Below are 17663 nucleotides of genomic sequence, written 5' to 3'. Positions count from 1 at the left end.
TAGGCCTTCCAATGTTCTTCAGATGCGTGTGTGGTTCGTGGTGCGGGATGCTCGCGGGTGCGGGCATCGTAGTCGCGGGATTCGTGGACACGCTGCGTGCGGGCGCAGTCGCGGTCGGTGCGGTGCGCGTAGTTCTACTCGTCGTTGTGGTCGCGGTCGCGGTCGTAGTCGTAGTCGTAGTCGTCGCGCTCGGTGCTTCGGTCGCGGTGGCGTCGGCGGCGGCTGCGGTCGCGGCCGTCGCGGCGCGCGTTCTTCTTCCATGCGTCGAGGCGGATGCGGCGGTTGAGGCGGTGGCGATCGTGTGACGAGATGTGGACGTTGACGCAGTCACGGTGTCCGTAGGTGTGAAAATCAACCAGTCCGTTCTTGATTCTTCTGAGCTTCGTTCTTCCTGCTTGGAGCGTGACGGTGACCTTGAACGAACGGTAGGCATCTTCGGTTTTTTCTTCTCTTCCCTATCCGACGTAGAAGGACCAAACAATGTGACGTATCGGGAGAGGTGCCGGTCGACCGAAGAAAACCTTCCAATGTTCTTATCTTTCAAATGCGTATATTTCCATAGAAGCTCAGAATTCGACTGTACATAGTCCGCAAATCGGACCTATATTTATACCCCGAATTAAGGTACGGAACGCGCGACAGGTCTCACTAGTAATATGCCTCTGTAGGCCAATGGCGTGCGAGCATATACCTATCTCGCTTCACGCGTCTCTTTCTGTCTTTCGGACCTGTCGCGACGTGTCCAAGGATAATTCGGGGTTCACAAGGTTACAAGGTTATAATGGTGACACGTGTAACTGGCACGTGTAACTGACACGTGTAACTCTTTTCGTTACTATTTATATTTTAATTATTTCTAAAACTATTCTAACTAATAAAACAACCTATTCTATCAAATTACATTCTTATAAATATCCCTAATACCTAATATAGATTAATTATCTTTTATTTTCAATTAAAACTCTTATTATACATAATTAATTCTAACGGGTTGAAGACGTCGCTAACAATATTACTACACAATTTACTTTCTTTTAATTTACATTTATGCTGTTTTGTTAGAGGTACCTGCTGTATATGTCTGTAACCAGTGTTGTCGTGTCCAGTTCTCTTGAACCGATTTTCCGAAAGTTGTAAGAGCGCCTGGTGCAACACCAGTCGAAGGAGTGAGCGTTATCCACGGACCACCTCCAACAGAAGTGTTGGCAAAATTGTCGGCACCCAAGAATAAAGGGAAAAAGATGGTATTGTCGACTACCACACTCGTAATAATAGCGATGATGTGCTTGCTGCACGTCGCGTCAAGTTTAAGAGTGTCGCCCAAAAACCAATGCTTTGGTGTTGCAAATAAGTGTTGGTGGTTAGGCAAGAACGGCAAGTCACTGTGCAAAGTTTGCAATTACCCGGACAGAGTTGAACACATCGTGATAGGATCTAACGATATGGATGGCGATCAAAACCAACTGATCTACATAAATGCAACAACGAACAAGCCTAGCTCGCAAATCAGCTTTTTGAGGATTGCCGGATTTGAACCCGGCACTTTACTCTACGAGCTTCACAAAGCGATGCTAGGCCAGAAATCGCAAGTCACAGTGGAAATGTTCGAACAGGCGATAAATAAAATAGGAATAGGGCTGGAGAGTCTATCAAGTCGGTTGGATAGTACTAGAAACAAACTGGAAATAAGTAACAACGACACAAATCACAAAGTAAGCATAATTGAATCGACCATAAAGCAATTGGACATAGATTTTAGTACGGAAACGAATGAATTGGCAAAACTTTTAAACCAATTTAACCAGGATCACAAACAAAATCTTCAACGGCTTGAGGATACTAAAATAGCGAAACTCAACACCGAACAGGACATAAATAGGAAGCGTATCATCGAGTTAGAGGAAGAACGTGAAGACCTGCATCTAAGAATCCAACAGCTAGAGCAGGATCGTGTCGGTAGCTTCAACGAACTGATGCAAGTCAACAGGAAATTTAACGAATCGCTGAATTCACTGAAAAATGAGAATGCAGAGATTCGTTTTAAGTTAGATAGTTTTAACGAAGACCTACAACATCTTGTGATGGACGCAGTTAATTCACTCTTAAACAAACGTGACGAGATAGCGGTGGACTACGGTGTAGAAGCAGCAGCCACCCCTCCCTTAGTACGTACTATTCCGCAACATGATGAGAAAAAGACTGAGCAAGGCACCGGATCAATTAATATCAGTTATGGAGACAAGCAGGTCGAATTGTCCGAAAATATAACTGCGCAATGCAGTTGTACGAATGGGGTTTTAAAACTATGCAATATTGAGATAAAGTTCAACACAACACGTATGCATAAACCCGAAGAATCAACTTATTGCATGGTTAAGACCAATAAGGACAAAGGATTAATGTCAAAAAGGGAGAGGCTAGTATGTAAACAATCGGATATCAAAGATGCTTGCTCGTTGTCAATCCTGGCAGGATCGCCATGTAGTGAACGATCAGGCTCGTATGGTATTGAGAGGCGTGTTACTTGTATGATGTCTTTAATATAACTCTCTTAATACTAAGCTTAACCTAACTTATATAAGTATGAGTCCTACACACACTACAAGCCAAGGCGCCGGTGGGGGCTAAGGCAGATGTGGGAGATAGATTAGTCTACGCGTTAGAAAACATGTCGTTAGGTCGACCTTCATCGCGGCAAGCACAAGAGTTGCCTATATTTGACGGGGACCCGAGGGAAAGGCCACGATGAGGGACTCGACGGCACTCTACCAAATGTCACCATCGGAAATTCTAGCCAGGTTGAGGGCGTGCCTACGGGGGTAGGCCAGACAGGCCGTGTCAGCTTTGTAATATTCGGCTACGGAACCTACACAAATATTGCGTACACTCGAGCGGGGTTTCGGCCGACCGGGGGCAATTATAGACCAAGCGGTGAAAACGAGGTACTTAGGTTACCTACCGTAGGTTCCACGGCAAACGAATTTAATATGTTCGCGGTTAAAGTTCAAAACGTGGTAACGGTAATTCAAAGTATAGATCCACAGGGTAAGGATACGGATCCGAAATTACCGCGAATAATTAGTGAAACGTTAAGTCCCCACTTAAGTGGTATGACTACGCGTACGAAAGCAGAGTGGAGTCGCAATAGGAGTTAGGAAGATTAGCGAGCTTTCTTATGCGAGAAGCGGACAGGGCGATTCAATTTTCGCACGATAGGGTTGCCATAATAAATACGCGTCCCGCGCAACGTGTTGTATAACCGCGACCGATACAGACACGGCCAGAACTTCGCAAACCGGTGTATGCCACAGCAGAGAGTCCTAATAAGACAGGACAAGTAGAATGCCTCTGCTGCGGAGCTGGGCACCGGATATACGCGTGCAATAAAATAGCGGCTATGTCATCTTATAACATGGTTTATAAGATCAAAGACGATGGAAATATTTTAGGCTATTGCGATTCAGACTGGGGAATCATTATTAATGCTTGATAAAGCACCAACTCGTCCATCATGTGACATCTTAATTTTGCAGTATATGAATTTATACTACAAAATAGGCTGTACAGTGCCATCGAGAGTTAGGTAAAAACTATTAAAGCATTCCAGTCAATTGCAGAAAGATTATTAAATAAGGGTCTGGATATTGCTGCAACACCAATTTAACCAGAACCCTATAGAATTTTTTGATGCCATTCGTGTTCATGGACACAGAAACAGTAGTTTCAAGTTTGATATCATCAAATAAAACTCTACTAAGCAATATTGATTCTCACATTGCAATAGGACGCGAGCCAAGTAGATGACGCAACATGCTTAGGATCTGTCAAATAATATATTAATAAAGAAATTAAAAGCAATGATGGATATGAAGTTCCTAATGAAAAAATTCAAGACTAATGGTCTTTTTTTTGTTCTCGAGGGGAAAACCTTCAAAAGGTACCCACCCGATGCCGTTGGAGCGATACAGGGTTATGTGGAACTATTACCTCACTAAGCACCGATGGCCGTCCCCGGCGCTGCGTAGAGGACTCTGGGATCTCCAGAGGAAGGCAACCGGACTCTACCGGGTCTATATGATTGATTTAGTAAATCTTGACAACTTACTACAGTCCAATGACTATAATAATAAAGAAAAGCAGCTGTCTGTTGATGTGCTTTTGATCAAGTCGTAGAAGAATATAATAAAAAATGCCCAGAATGCAATAAAAAATTAGAAGGAACCGATGAGCATTTTCGTAAATGTATACCTACTATTAAAAGATATCCCAAAAATCCCATTCTAAACCCGACAAGACTTTTTCTCCAAATAGAAAATGTAGCATAATCGTTGAACTGAAACTCCATAAAGTTAGGAAGTATGCCATCTGTTTTTAAAAGAGACATTGTACGAATGTATCGCATATGTTTTAACGTACCTACAAGTTCATTGTCAAGTAGCTCGCAACGTAAAACGCAATTAATCAATAATACACCACTACAAATAAAGAAACTCCAAACAAAAATATAGATAACAAACTACTTTTGGTGGCGGATAAAAAGTTTAAAAATAGTTTACTGCAAAATAGAGGTTTGTGAATTATCACACTATTGCCGCAAATGGACTCTATGACGGTCTTCATAACGCGTCATGTTGTCGTGGGAATGATGGTTATCAAATTAAAAAACCTCAACATAAGTAATAACGAAGTAATGAAGAACCTTCCTAGAAAAGCTAAACTCAAGTTAACTACCACAATTAATGCTTCATTTAGAATCCAATATTTTCCAAATTTATGGAAAGTTGCTGAAGTAATCATGATACCAAAACCGGGGAAACCGCCACATGAAGTTGCATCATATAGGCCTATCTCCTTATTAACTATAATGTCCAAGGTTGAAAAGCTATTGTTAAAGCGACTCAAGCTCATATTGGAATATAAAAAATAATACCAGATCATCAGTTTGGTTTTAGAGAAAAACACTCCACAATAGATCAGATTCATAGGATTACCAACACAATAGAGAAATCATTGGAAAAGTTACGAGAAATGTTACCAAAACAACTCTCAGAAATATTAAAATCTTATATTTCAAACAGAGCATTCCGATTAAGACAAGGAGAACCATACTCCGATCTCAAGCAAATAAACGCTGGCGTACCACAAGGCAGTGTATTGGAGCCGGTCCTGTACATCTTCTACACCTGTGATATACCAGAACAAAAAAATTACATCTTCGCAACTTTTGCTGACGATACTGCAATCATAGCTGTAGGGAATGATCACGCTGAAGCAGCGGAGAAATGCCAAGTGCATCAATAGAGTAATCAATTGGACGAAGAAGTGGCGAATGAAGCTCAATGAAAGCAAATCAGTGCACGTTGATTTTACAAATAGGCTTCCTAATTATAAACCTATATATATTAATAATACACCAATACCATACGCAAATACAGCCAAATATCTTGGCATGACCCTTGACGCGAAGCTGCGCTGCAGAGCTCACGTCAAAAAAAAACGGGATGAGCTGGAGCTCAAATACAGAGCTATTGCTGCTTAGGAAACATTCCTCGCTGTCTATATACAACAAAATATTGTTATATAAACAAGTCCTAATGCCAGTATGGAGACATGGTATTCAAATCTGGGGCTGTACCAAATGAGCAATTCAGATATTATACAAAGTTTCCAAAACAAAGTATTTAAGGGTATTTCAAATGCACCTTAGTATGTAAGAAACGAAGATCTACATCGGGACCTTCAAGTAGACCATGTTAAAAAAGTAATTAGTACTTATGCAGAAGGTCATCAAAAGAGACTTTATCATCACGTCAATATCGAGGCGATCCAGCTCCTCGACACGACGGACTAAACCTTATGAGTTAGTGATGTAACACAGCGTAGTGTTAGTGAAATAGTTATAATTGAACATTATAGAACACAAGAACAATGTGTCTACCTCCCTTATATGATAAGACAAAGAGTGTCAGAGGACGCCACCTTCAATATATGACTATTTACTAATTTAGCCGTTTAAGTTAGCGTATTACTCATTAGTCTTAAAATAGGCTAGATTGTAATTGATATAAAGTATCTTACTACTCCCTTGGTACTTTATATATACAAAAAAAATCCGTCGTGTATTAATTTCTGTCGATATGTATGCAAAAATTGAACCAGCGTCTACATTATATTCGTAATAACTAGAAAAAGGATATGGACCAATATGCACCACTATGGACAGCAAGATCTTTTTATTACATTCACATGACACGATCTGCTGCGAAAATTTTTCACATAGCAATATTCATAGTTTTATATTTGGAATCACTCTTAGGAAAATATTCTATAAATAAAATATGCTATATATGGGATCACCTTTAGTATTACCTGGAATTATTTTGCTATGTTTCATTAAATCAGGGAAGCAACACACATATTCTGAATTATTGATTTACAAAATTTTTGTGAAATCTCATGTCCTCTGTTTTTTTAACTGTTAATTCTTTAAATGCTTTTAATCTATCGTTAGTTACATTACGTCTAAATTAAAATTTGACGTGACACTGATTTAAATTGTCTTTAAGGAAAGTTGCTGCTTGAATTGGGGATGATTTTAAAATTTAATAATATTAAATGGGATATTCGAGAAGAAAGTTTCAAATTCTTGTGCAATTTCTTTATCCGAGTTAATCTGACCGTGTTCAGTAGTAAGAGTTATTTTATTGTTACTTAATCTATAATTTTGTGTCTCAGCATTAATTATTTTCCAGATTGTTTTAATTAATACTAGAACTAAAAACTAGAAAATAACTCTTAATGACACAGAGTTGAATATTACGGTAGTAGAAAATTGAACAAAAAATCATAATGAATCGCCTCAAAATAAAATTATAATAAAATTAAAGTTATTAAGATAATAATTCAATTCAGAATAAAAAGCGTGAGTTCATTTTACTGCGGTTCATAACTATTCTTTCATAGATAATTGCCAATAGAATGATTGTAACGTTTAAAATATGAAGCACCCCAGATAATCAGAGTTGTGGATATGGTGAAAAATGAGCTCAAAGATTCCGTTACATACATAGATACAACCAAAGCCAATAAAAGCGTGTTAAAACATGGATACTTCTGTATCCATTCAAGGAGACGAGAAGGAGTTAAAATGACAAATTTTCAAAAAGTTTTAAATAAACTAAATATTAAGTACTTGAAAAGCTCGGGAAATAACCTTATTTAAAAGAAGAAAATTATAAGATGGCGCTTTCACTATCTCCTAAAATGTTGTTATAATGTTAACTGTAAACAACAAATTAAAAAAAAAATACCAATTAATTTAAAATTAAATAAAAGTAAAGTTGCAAACGCCGCAAATTCGTAATCTTTTATAATTGAAGAATATTTGCGCCGCTTGAGAACCTGAGCGCGGTCGGCTGCAGCCCCAAAACTAGTGCAGATGTCAGTTATGTAGTATGGGGCAAGATTGACCATGTAATTTTATCTAATTATTTTTTTATCGTTATTTTATTTTTATCTTTACACGTGCAAGCTGAGCATCTCCAATACGCCAATAAAATCAGCTTGCATCCGACCACGTGTTGTTTAGTTGTTGTCCCGCTCCCAAGCAGTACATATAGATCAATAAAAAAACGAGTGGAAGCAGGCAACGGCTTCCATTGTCCGAATTGACTACCGATCATACGAGTAAACGATGCGATTTCGTCACACGACAAGAATATTTTCCAATATTTTTATACACTTTAATGACATTGCATTTTATGGAATGTACTATCCCAGTACTAAAAAGCAAGAACCATGGAACATTGATGACACAGTCTCTCGTGCCAGAAGAAAGGTGACAAACGCTTTAAGTATCAACATAGTATCCAACAGAGTTACCGCAAACATCCCAAGAAAGAAAAACTGTTAAAAGGTGACCATGAGTGCGGTACCATTTATAAATATCGGACATGTTACCAACTACTCAATAGAGTTACAACGGATATGTCGTATTATAGTTGATCTGTTTATTAATAATTAAATATTTACATTGTGATTATTACTATAATTATTGATTAGCATTCTTAATTATTTTTTAAGTTATTTAGTCATTGTAATTGGCATTTTATATTTATTTTGTATTTTTAAATCTAATTAGTCGATATTTGACTCAATGATGAAATTATATAAATAGGGTAGAAGATTATTACAGAACATTCGAGATACGATCATTGTGTAGGACGTTACTCTGCCCGAGCAATATACGGTGTGTCTAAGAATCAACTCTGCGTTTCATTGTGCATAACCCACGACTGAACAGCTAACAATTTCAGAAGTGGGATTTGCTCACAATGTCTGGACCATATCTTGGCGGTTTGGGACGACGCAAACGCAAACAGTGCTACTCAAGCTCAAGCCCGGAAGATGAAAATAGTGCTAATTTTTTCTCGGAAGCACGACAAACGAATAAAAAGAAGAAACGACACGTGGCCCCCAGCGATGCCGAAGTAATTCCTAAATTTCGGCCGGAAGACAGCAACAGCAACGTAATAGCGTGGCTTCACAAAATTGACCAGCTCGGCGACGTTTACGGCTGGGACCCCATTGATCGCACATTTATAATGCAACTGCGTCTACGTGGCTCCGCTCGAGAATGGTACGACGATCTCGAAAACTACGATCTAACATGGGATGAGTGGAAGCAGATGTTACGAACCGCATTTCCACGATCTACTGACTACGCCGACAAATTGGAACGTATGCTGGCGAGGACTAAAGAAGATAAGGAAACTATGACGAAGTACTATCACGAAAAATTATCCTTGTTGAAGAAATGCGACATCACCGGTGAGGACGCCATTTCATGTATAATCCGGGGACTGCCTTCTGAATTGATAGCCAACGCTAAAGCCTACAGTTGTGAAACTCCTGAACAACTTTATTATGGCTATCTGTCCTCCTTGGAAAATTACAAACGAGTGGAACCATATACTAGCCGAAAATCCGTGTGGAGAAGAGGAGCCAGCAATAGTACACCAACTTCAACGACAACCCAACAGCTGCAGTCGAAGATATGTTACATGTGTCGGCGGCCGGGTCACGAGGCGCGGGACTGCAGACAAAAGGAGCGCTGTGACAATTGCCGACGCAGCGGGCACACCACTGCGGCTTGCTGGTTTGGCGCCGGGAGTACCGGGACATCGCGACACCAACCACATAAGGTTAGTCAAATATTATGCATTACCTACGATATTTATGCTGATATATACAAAAGAACAGTGATAGTAAATGGACATCGACTTAGAGCATATATAGATACTGGCAGTAAAATTAATGTACTCTGTGTGTCGCAAGTTGAGAACTTACAACTTAAAATTGAGCCTAGCGTTGTTATTATGAAAGGTTTTGGTGGAGCACACGTAAATTCACTGGGTTCGTGTCGCTTAAATATTTTGATAGATGATGTACAACTAAACGGTATTGTTGAATTAACTAATTATATAGCATCTGATATCGATTTATTAATTGGACAAACAATGATTAATAGTAAAAATGTTAGTTTAGTGACATCGGCATCTGCTACACGTTTTGTTCAAAGCCAAGATGTACAGAATGTATTTACAGACTTGAATCTAGAGGGATCTGATTTTCTTATAAAGTTTCCAGTTTATTTAAAAAATAAAGTTATAATACCTAAACAAAGTCAAGTATATGTAGAGGTCTATGTTGACTGTCAGGGAATTAGTGTAAAGGAGCACACATTTTTAACGAATACAGTATGGGTACAGTTAGGAAACATAACCTATTTCATACCCTCGGCTACTATTAACAAATATCATTCTCATTTGAAAGTTATTAATTTGGGCTGTACAGATGTAGTATGGGGGGCTCATAGGTTAATAGCTAGGGCAGAATTAGTGACAATACCGGTGTGCAATAATGAGTCTAGAATACTAACTATAGATAGTTCGGAAAGGGAGAATATTAGCATAAACTTAACTGACATTGAGAAGGGTCAACTTAGTGATTCGGAAAACAAACAACTATTATTACTTTTAAACAAATACGGTCACTCATTTGCTAGAAGTACCAAGGACTTAGGTTGCACTGATCTTATAAAAATGCACATTCGAACATTTAATAACCAGCCTGTTTATTGCAAACCTTATAGATTATCACATAAAGAAAACGAAATAGTAAACGGAAAAATCAAAGACTTATTAGAGGCAGGTATAATCAGGTAATCCATGTCCGATTATGCTAGTCCTGTAGTTTTGGTTAAGAAAAAGGGTGGGGACTTTAGACTCTGTGTTGATTATAGGGCTTTAAATTCTAAAACTGTAAAAGATAGGTATCCTTTGCCACACATTGAGGATCAGGTCAATAAGCTATCAGGTAAATTCTTCTTTACAACCCTTGATCTCGCTCAAGGTTATTATCAGATTAGTCTTGATGAAGATTCAATACCTAAAACTGCATTCGTAACTCCATCAGGTCAATATGAGTTTTTAAAAATGCCCTTCGGGTTGGCTAACGGTCCGGCTGTTTTTTCACGGTTAATACAGATGACACTAGGTAGAATCGATCAAAACATCGCTTTGTATTTGGATGACGTAATGTTGCCTACAACAACTGTGCAGGAAGGTTTAGTGTTGTTAGAAAAAGTCTTACAATTACTGACACAGGCAAATTTAAAATTAAATCTGAATAAATGTTCTTTTCTAAAGCAAACTGCAACTTATCTAGGCCATGAAATCTCAGCTGGAACGATACAACCAGGCCAGGCTAAGGTTAAATGTGTTGCTGAATATAATAGACCACGAAACGTACACGAAATTAGGCAATTTATTGGATTAACGTCGTATTTCAGAAAATTCGTTCGAAATTTTGCTCAAATTGCTCGCCCTCTTACCTTACTTACTAAAAACGATGTAAAATGGTATTGGGGCTCTGACCAAGAAAATGCTTTTAAAACCCTCAAGCAGCGTTTAATTGAAAAACCAGTCTTAGCCATTTACAACGCCGATGCTAGAACAGAATTGCATACTGACGCCAGTAAAGTAGGCTTAGGTGGTATCTTTTTACAATATCAGAGCGATGGTAGCTTAAAACCCGTGGCTTATTTCAGTAGGGTAACTACTAACGAAGAAAAACATTATCATAGTTACGAGCTCGAAACACTTGCTGTCGTTGAATCCCTCAAACGTTTCCGAATTTATTTTACAGGCATTAAAGTTAGAGTTATTACTGATTGTTCGGCCTTAAGAGCCACCCTTGTGAAACGTGATTTAGTTCCTCGAATAGCTCGTTGGTGGCTCACTATTCAGGAATTTGATATTGATATTGAATATAGGCCGGGCGAACGCATGAAGCACGTAGATGCATTAAGTAGAAACCCCGCGACTAGTACTATACTCATGATTGACAATTCCGATTGGCTAATAACTTTGCAGTTACAAGATGACAATATACAAAACATTATTACTAGACTACGCGATAAATCAGATTCAAATTTATCTGCAAATTACATTGTTAAAGATAATATACTTTTTAGAAAAACTGTTGCTGGTGAACGTTTTGTGATCCCAAAGTTAGCTAAATATGGTCTATTGCAAAAACTTCACGATCAAATAGGACATCCCGGATTTGAAAAATGTGAAAGTTCTATTAAAAGTCAATTTTGGTTTGAAGGGATGACACGATTTATAAGGAAATATGTTAATTCATGCTTACAATGTGCATTTAATAAGGGCAATTATGGTAGGTTGGAAGGCGAATTACATCCAATTAACAAGCCTGGAGTACCTATGCATACGTTGCACGTAGATCATTTAGGTCCTTTTGCTAAAACCCGTAAGGGAAACACCTATATTCTTGTCATAATCGACGCTTTTACTAAATTTGTATTCGCTCGTCCTGCTAAAAATTGTAGTTCGGTAGAGACTATTCGGTTGCTAAAGGAAATTATCATGCAGTTTGGTTATCCGGTTAGAATAATAACAGATAGAGGTAAAGCTTTTACGAGTAGATATTTTAAGCAATTTTCTGAAGAAAATCAATTTAAACACATTTTAAATGCAATAGCCAGCCCTCGCTCGAATGGTCAAGTAGAACGAGTTAATCGCACATTGTTAAATGGTCTTAACACTATGTCCGAAAGCGAATGTACGTGGGACAATAATCTAGATGATATAGTTTGGGGAATTAATAACGCACCCAACGCCACTACTGGGTTCTCGCCATTCAATCTTATGTTCGGTCATAAAAATTCTAGATATCCGTCCTTTCCTTCAGATGCACCTTCTGTCTCTGAGACTCAGCTAAAAGAACTACAGGCTAATAGGGAAACTGCTAAGCTTCGGATTGATAGAAATATGACTACCATGAAAAGACAATTCGATAAAAAGCATAAAAAGTGTATTAAATATACTATAGGTCAATTAGTCCTTTGGAAAGGTGGTGTAGCTAGGGATGCAGTTACTGGTGTCACTAAAAAATTAAACGGATTATACACAGGTCCCTACAGAATATGTAAGGCAGATAGCTCAATAGACCGATACACAATCACGAGTATAAAGGGCATGAAAGGGTACAAAAGGTTCGATGCCATAGTACGTGGTGAGACTCTACGGCCATACAAACCTACTATGTCAGAGGATGATAGTTCAGACAGTGACCGAGAGGTAGATAGGGATGATCTGATTGATCTTCTTGAAAGTTAATTGATATACATTTATCAGTGTTTGATTTCACAATTATATTCGATAAATAACGTGATCGTTACAGATGTGTGATTCTTAATTAAGTATTGTCAATGAAGTATAGTATGCATTTAAGTTACTACATTATAAAATTGTAAATAACTGTTTCTCCATATCCTACTTATAAACATAATTAAATAACACTTTTATTAAATATATTTTACTTTATTACTGAAAATATTTACAATTATAATTTAAAAAAATGATAACTTATATAACATACCTAATAACTGGTTTCATTATAAATTAGCCATATGTTTGACCAAGACGAAATGAGTTGATTATAATTAAATTTACATTAAATTAAAAATAATAAATTAAACTATAACTATAAAATAACTTATTTACAAAATTTACATGTATACACTTTTATTTTTGTGTTAATATTAGTAAAGACAGCTAAGTGATCAAGTTTATGTAAGTAAGGAAAGCTGAGTGTTAGAGTCCTTAAATCCTCGTATGAACAGCTATGTGAACCAGTTTACATGAATATAGATGGCTATGTGATCAAGTCTATCTGTGTGAATATATTTTCTATATAGACGGCTGTGTGATCAAGTCTATCTGTGTGAATATATTTTCTATATAGACGGCTGTGTGATCAAGTCTATCTGTGTGAATATATTTTCTATATAAAGACGGCTGTGTGATCAAGTCTATCTGTGTGAATATATTTTCTATATAGACGGCTGTGTGATCAAGTCTATCTGTGTGAATATATTTTCTATATAGACGGCTGTGTGATCAAGTCTATCTGTGTGAATATATTTTCTATATAAAGACGGCTGTGTGATCAAGTCTCTGTGTGATTATATTTTCTATATAGAGACGGCTAGGGGATCAAAAGTCTATGTAAATAGGGTGTGATTATATTATTAAACATGTAGACTGTGTGTTTTAGTAGACAGACTGCTTGACATATTTGATACAAAGACTAATGCAATTATACAATTCATTCTTTATTATATATACAAGACTTTAGAAAGATGAAAATAACTGAATTGAATAAATCTCAGTGGCTTACATGAATATCATTACATACCTGCTGCAGAAATAAAAAGAAAATAAAACTACAAATGAACAATCTATCTATTAATTAAGTCTTTAAAATATTCGTCACGTAATAAGTTACTGCTGAATCTTATTTCCATTTCAGGTCTTTGGTGTCAGCTCTGAAACACAGCAGAATGCGAGCCGTGGGACACGGCCTACACAGGATGGCCGAATGTTACCAACTACTCAATAGAGTTACAACGGATATGTCGTATTATAGTTGATCTGTTTATTAATAATTAAATATTTACATTGTGATTATTACTATAATTATTGATTAGCATTCTTAATTATTTTTTAAGTTATTTAGTCATTGTAATTGGCATTTTATATTTATTTTGTATTTTTAAATCTAATTAGTCGATATTTGACTCAATGATGAAATTATATAAATAGGGTAGAAGATTATTACAGAACATTCGAGATACGATCATTGTGTAGGACGTTACTCTGCCCGAGCAATATACGGTGTGTCTAAGAATCAACTCTGCGTTTCATTGTGCATAACCCACGACTGAACAGCTAACAGACATTTTTTAATGTGCGATATTTATAATACGCAACCCGGAACTTTTTATATCTCACACATGACCCCGACTAAATGATAAATTAAAATCTGTGTCCGGTAAAAACACTTGTATTTAATCAAAGTATCTTATGCAGCTTCCATATTATTTAATAAAATACCTAAGGCAATAGGTACCATCGAGAACAGTCGTGTTTTTAAAAGTAAACCATGTAGCTACCTCGAAACCATATAGCTAATAAATAAGAATAATTTAGCAAAATAATTGTCAAATTGTCAAATTTTGCCTTTCCAACGGGGTCAGATTTAATTGTATATGAATTATTCTACAAATAAAAGAATTTAATTTGACCATAAGAGAGACGAATGGCGTTTACAACGCCCTTCGCCACAATATAGTCCCGCCAAACTGCTAGTCCGCTCTGAAGTTGTTGCGAGCAGGTAGTAGCTGTAGTAGCTGAAGGTGTAGTCATACAATTTGTTATGTCGACACGATTCATTTCTATATTCAGAGCGGACTGGCAGTTTTACGCGGACTATACCCAACAAATAGATTAAGTTACCACAGACATCTCAAGATCTAAAACTGTTTAAAGAAGATGACCAAGAAACAATTCTGTTAAAAGACGAAGAGCGTCGAGCCGTAAGAGTCACCACATCTCCTTAAAGGAAAGACACTTATGATTAACAAAAAAAAAATAACCGTGCTTAATGGAGAGCACAAAATAGCAAAATGGGAACATTTAAAACAGTTATTTTCTATTGTTTCTATTGATAGTGTAGAAGGCATTAGGTTTATCAATAAACTAACGAAGCACACATCAGTATAAAAAGAAAAAAAAAACAAAATAAAAGTGAAATATGGTGCTCAAGTTTTTAGCCAACAAGTTTTAGTTGATATGAGATTTTCAGCAGGTATGTATGCAAGTATTTCCCGTGTTCATTAATGTTTTACAAGTTTAAAAAGGTTGCATTAGATCTTACATCTATAAACTATAATGTGGACAACATTTTGGCACATATACTACATATATGTAATATATGTCATAAGACTATGGCCTGATCCTTCTGATTCTGAGAGGACACCCGTGCCCAGCAGTGGGACAGTAATGGGTTGATGATGATAATGATGACTATCTTATATATGACATGAATTACAGATATTAAATGATTCCTTGAAGTTATTTTAATTACAATGAGAACAAAATGTCAAGTTATTCCATTTCCAACTTATGTTTTATTTACACTCATTTTATAATTTTCTTTTCCAGTTCACAACATTCTTACCAAAGAAAGCAACTGCTCATATTTTACTTAGAATAGACAAACTTTTTGTCTATATAATTTGGCCAAAGAACCAAAATTTATAGATTTGAAAAGTTCAACAGCGCACTATAGATTATGGGAGGAACTATTAACCAATTTAAAAATCCATAGAGTTATTCTATGAAACATCCGGAATAAAAAAACATAAAAGGTACCATCAATAAAAAATGGATCAAATATTTCTGTTATAAAAGAAATGTTCAAAGTAATTACAGATAAGTATAAATTAAGCTGGTAAGTAAGCTGGTAAGCTGGTAAGTAGGTAAGATGTCTGGTAAGAAGAAATTTAAAACAAGACCCTGTACGAGGCAAGTCTTACATTCTGCTGCGCCAGCAATTTAGGTGATCCGCGTGATTATTCGTCACCAAAATTTCAGTACGTTCTTTAGCACCAAGGCGCGTGCTCACTAATCAGACAATTCAAGCTCCATGTAGGATTAGTATCAAGGACAATAAATTTATCAATATATCCACGCGTTTCATCAATACAAAATAAAGAGTGTAGCGGACAACCAAGGACCCCACACCTTTTGGGATTTTTGTAATATAAGAAGCAATTAGATTCGAATCGTATCCCCTACATGCTCACAGTAAGGCAAACAGAACACTTTAAATAAAAAATTCTATGTCACCACATTCTATCACTGCAGACTTAGAACAAGATTATAGAAAACTCTTAAAGCCATTAAAACAATATGTTAGAATTAAAGAGAAAATAATAGAGGCACCTCAATAGATAACAACAAAGATAGATAGATTCCTGAGGTCAGCCACTGATGCGCTGTTTCCTCTGAGGACTAAGCTGGAACGCCTCGGAAAAGTATGTCTCCCTTACCACACCTTTCAAACCAGAACACGGCAGCACATACATAGGACAACCTAATAGATTCACTAGAATCTACTTAATAAAGATGTATAACAACCACCCAGTAACAGTAGAGGCAAAATACCATGTTGCTAGTAACATTGTTAAAAAGTGCATTAGGAAAATTTGCAAAAATTGCAAAACGAAAAATTTAATCACAATGGCTCAAAAAATAGTGATAATATATTGATGAGAGATTATATAAGAAAATCGTGCAGTTATTCATCAGAGCTATAATATTTTGTTCATTTTTAGATGACATCTTTATTATACCAGAATTATTATCGAAGCTGGAACCACATATTAACAAATTTAAGGAAATAACACAGAATATTCTTTTTTTTGCAATTTTGGATACTTGTGATGAGCACAAAATGCAATTGTGTAACAGTTTAATAGACCCCACAATTATTATAGAAATTAATTATCACTTGGTTAAATTGTGAAGGAAAATGTGAGGAAACCTACATACCTGAGGAACATTAAAAAACCGTTTCAAAGGTATGTGAAGTCTATCCTTCTCATTCTGAGAGAAGACCCATGCCCAATGGGACAATAATGGGTTGACAATGAGACCTCACAATAGAATTCTTTCTTCTTCATTCAATTCTTCAGTTTGTGTGTGAATGTAAATTAATTAGATTTACAAAATGACGATAAAACAAAAAAGCAAACAGATAAACTTTTTTACCCATTACTGTAAGAAAGGAAATAATATTTATTGCAAAAGAATAACTTGTTATAAACTTTTTACAAGAAAATAGGAGTAGCAAACGAATATGCAATATATCTGATGGTAAGTGGCTACTGTAGCTTATGGACATCTGTAACCAACCCCAGATAAGACTACAGTCTTATCTGAGGTTGATCACTGACATTCTTAGTCCTGAGGACTAAGTTGGAACGTCTCGGGTAATATCATACCATACCATATTGAAAGTAGAACACAGCGATTAACACTACTATTAGACCAACTTATAATCATGCTTAAAATATTGAGAGGCATGATTGACACCCCAGATTTGCATAACTATGCACTATATTTATTCCCAATAATCAACTTTTCTCAAAATAACCTTTGGAGCAGGAAACATAAGTTGTTTGCTGATCCGTACTGCCGCACTGTGGTGAATACGCAATCTCCCATACC

At 36.7% G+C, this 17663-nt stretch overlaps 1 protein-coding gene across 1 annotated transcript; it reads left to right on the top strand.

Annotated features, from left to right (window-relative positions):
- The first annotated feature begins 7962 nt into the window (after window positions 1–7962).
- LOC140752726 (uncharacterized) lies at window positions 7963–14281 on the top strand. Its single transcript, XM_073087059.1, has 2 exons — window positions 7963–9203; window positions 13900–14281. The coding sequence occupies exons 1-2, from the start codon at window positions 8334–8336 to the stop codon at window positions 13987–13989; spliced, it is 960 nt and encodes a 319-aa protein (XP_072943160.1). The 5' UTR covers window positions 7963–8333; the 3' UTR covers window positions 13990–14281.
- The last annotated feature ends 3382 nt before the right edge of the window (window positions 14282–17663 follow it).

This window comes from Epargyreus clarus, unplaced genomic scaffold (assembly GCF_041222505.1).
Source record: "Epargyreus clarus isolate Ecla_fem2 unplaced genomic scaffold, WU_Ecla_fem_2.2 ptg000025l, whole genome shotgun sequence".
Lineage (NCBI taxonomy): Eukaryota > Metazoa > Arthropoda > Insecta > Lepidoptera > Hesperiidae > Epargyreus > Epargyreus clarus.
The sequence above is the reverse complement of the archived record's forward strand: the minus strand, read 5'-3'. Positions and strand labels throughout refer to the sequence as shown.

Coding starts and splice junctions, on each gene's coding strand:
- LOC140752726 (XM_073087059.1), top strand. CDS start 8,334: ATGTCTGGACCATATCTTGGCGGTTTGGGACGACGCAAACGCAAACAG. Junction 9,204..13,899: donor CGCGACACCAACCACATAAG/GTTAGTCAAATA, acceptor TTTCCATTTCAG/GTCTTTGGTGTCAGCTCTGA.